Genomic DNA, 1,946 nt, shown 5'->3' on the forward strand with positions numbered 1-1,946 from the left:
TCATTTACAATTGACGCTTTCGCATTTACAACTGGAAATGGTGTAGATCTTTAATTGAGTTTAATTCAATAGAAAGGAATTGCTGTATTGACTTTTCATTAAGCCGTTTCTGTTTTAAGAATCTACTGTTTTCTTATGATAAGCATTAATTACTTATTTAAGTTGCCCTGAATTTATATACTATACATTGTTAGCTAGTCTATAAGAATTTATTGTTTCATTGACTTAATAAATACGGAGATGATGGCTCTAACAAAGGCCATGAGGGAATGCAAAGTGACAGTATAAAAAATCGAGCATTCTATTTGCCGAATGACTGGCGAGATTCAGGATAAGGATATGGATGAAGTCGCCAGCATGCTCCCTTTAGAAACCCTTACAGCAGTGAGGGAAATAGAAGAAAAACTGCAGTTACCAGATTTCGCTCAATCAATGGTATGAAAGTGAACTGTTTGTTTAATATTTCCATGAATACATGTATGTACTTTAATTTTTCCTATAGACAGCGTACTTGTATAAAATGAAAGGAACTTCGGAGGATGTGAGCAATGTTACCCGTAAAGTTTTTACGCATGACCTCCTGGAGAAATATAACTGGGATGGGAGGTGGGAAAAGAAGTCGTTGGCAGAGCTTACGCTTGTGAACACGACTCTAAGAGGTACATATTATGACCAAGCAAAAATAATATATGTATTTTTAAAGCTTAAATTTTAGATGTCTTCAAAAATAAAGGAGCCTTTAATTATCAAAAAAATGTCCGAAAAGCAGTGGAGCTGAGTCACCACCGTCTTCAGCAAAAAAAATATTTAAATAAGGGAATATCTAAATAATTTGTTTACATTTATTATATACTAGCGAGCACCCGACGTCGTTCGGGGTAAACAAATAAAAATATAAAACAGTAATACAATTATTCAGTTCAGCATAATTTAAAGGAGACAAACTATTTTCTTTGTTTACATTAAGGCATCCTATGACCCATACTTTTAGCTTTATCGTGCTTTAACTAATATATATTGACCATCACTTGTGCTACAAATCTTGTTCCATTATTAATATTAGGTAAATTACCGTAACGATCAAATTTTTAAATTAAAGTTAGTCTACTACGGTAAATTCCGTTTAGCTGCCTATTCGATTAGCTGTTTTAGTATAGCTGCACTTTTCTGGTAGAATGCTTAATTCGGAAGGATTTTTATTCATTATGAATGAAACTTTTTCGTTTAACAGCACCGCGAGATTAAAAAACGATTTAATCTTTCCATTTCAAAATAATCTAAAGACGGTAAGGTTTCAACAAAAAAAACACAGTTTTAAATATCCGAGTTATCTAATAGATGAATTAGTATATGTATATCCCCCTTTTACAAACTCATTTATATATACTTTACTCTGAACACCTCCCATAGATACCTGTGTCTGATACCAAATTCAAGTTCATGTGACTTATGGTTCGCAATTTATGGCTGATTAAAAATTCCACGCCTATGGGATGTGCCACGCCCCTTTTTACAAACTCGTTTATATATAGCGCCTACCATTGATATGCCTGCATACCAAATTTCAAGTTCTTGGGACTTATGGTTCCGAAGTTATAGCTGATAAAATTCAACGCCTATGGGATGTGCCACGTCCCCGTTTACAAACTTATTTATATATGCCATACTATAAGCGCCTACCATAGACATGCCTGCATACTAAATTTCAAGTTCTTGGGGCTTATGGTTCCGAAGTTATAGCTGATAGAAAATTCCACGCCTATGGGATGTGCCGTGACCCCCTTTTGCAAACTCATTTATGTTGAAATAGATTTTTGTAAAACTATTTTTTCTATCTTGCCCACAGTGCGTATTTCTTACTATTACTTTAGTTCTCTCATTCATATTTGCATATGTATATAGCTTGCAGTTATCTACTCTTTATAATAAAACTCTTTTCCTTTTCC

The 1,946-nt window shown here is 33.8% G+C and overlaps 1 protein-coding gene across 2 annotated transcripts; it reads left to right on the forward strand.

The window, feature by feature from the left end:
- Positions 1-230: 230 nt before the first annotated feature.
- On the forward strand, positions 231-911 carry LOC118756629 (the record flags this gene model as incomplete). 2 transcript variants are annotated; one of them, XM_036491384.1, is given in 3 exon segments in its annotated part: positions 231-435; positions 503-659; positions 704-911. In XM_036491384.1, coding segments are annotated over 3 exon segments (285 nt in total). In that variant the 5' UTR covers positions 231-312.
- Positions 912-1,946: the final 1,035 nt, after the last annotated feature.

The sequence above is a fragment of the Rhagoletis pomonella genome, unplaced genomic scaffold, assembly GCF_013731165.1.
Source record: "Rhagoletis pomonella isolate Grant_MI unplaced genomic scaffold, Rhpom_1.0 Rhpom_scaffold_11243, whole genome shotgun sequence".
Lineage (NCBI taxonomy): Eukaryota > Metazoa > Arthropoda > Insecta > Diptera > Tephritidae > Rhagoletis > Rhagoletis pomonella.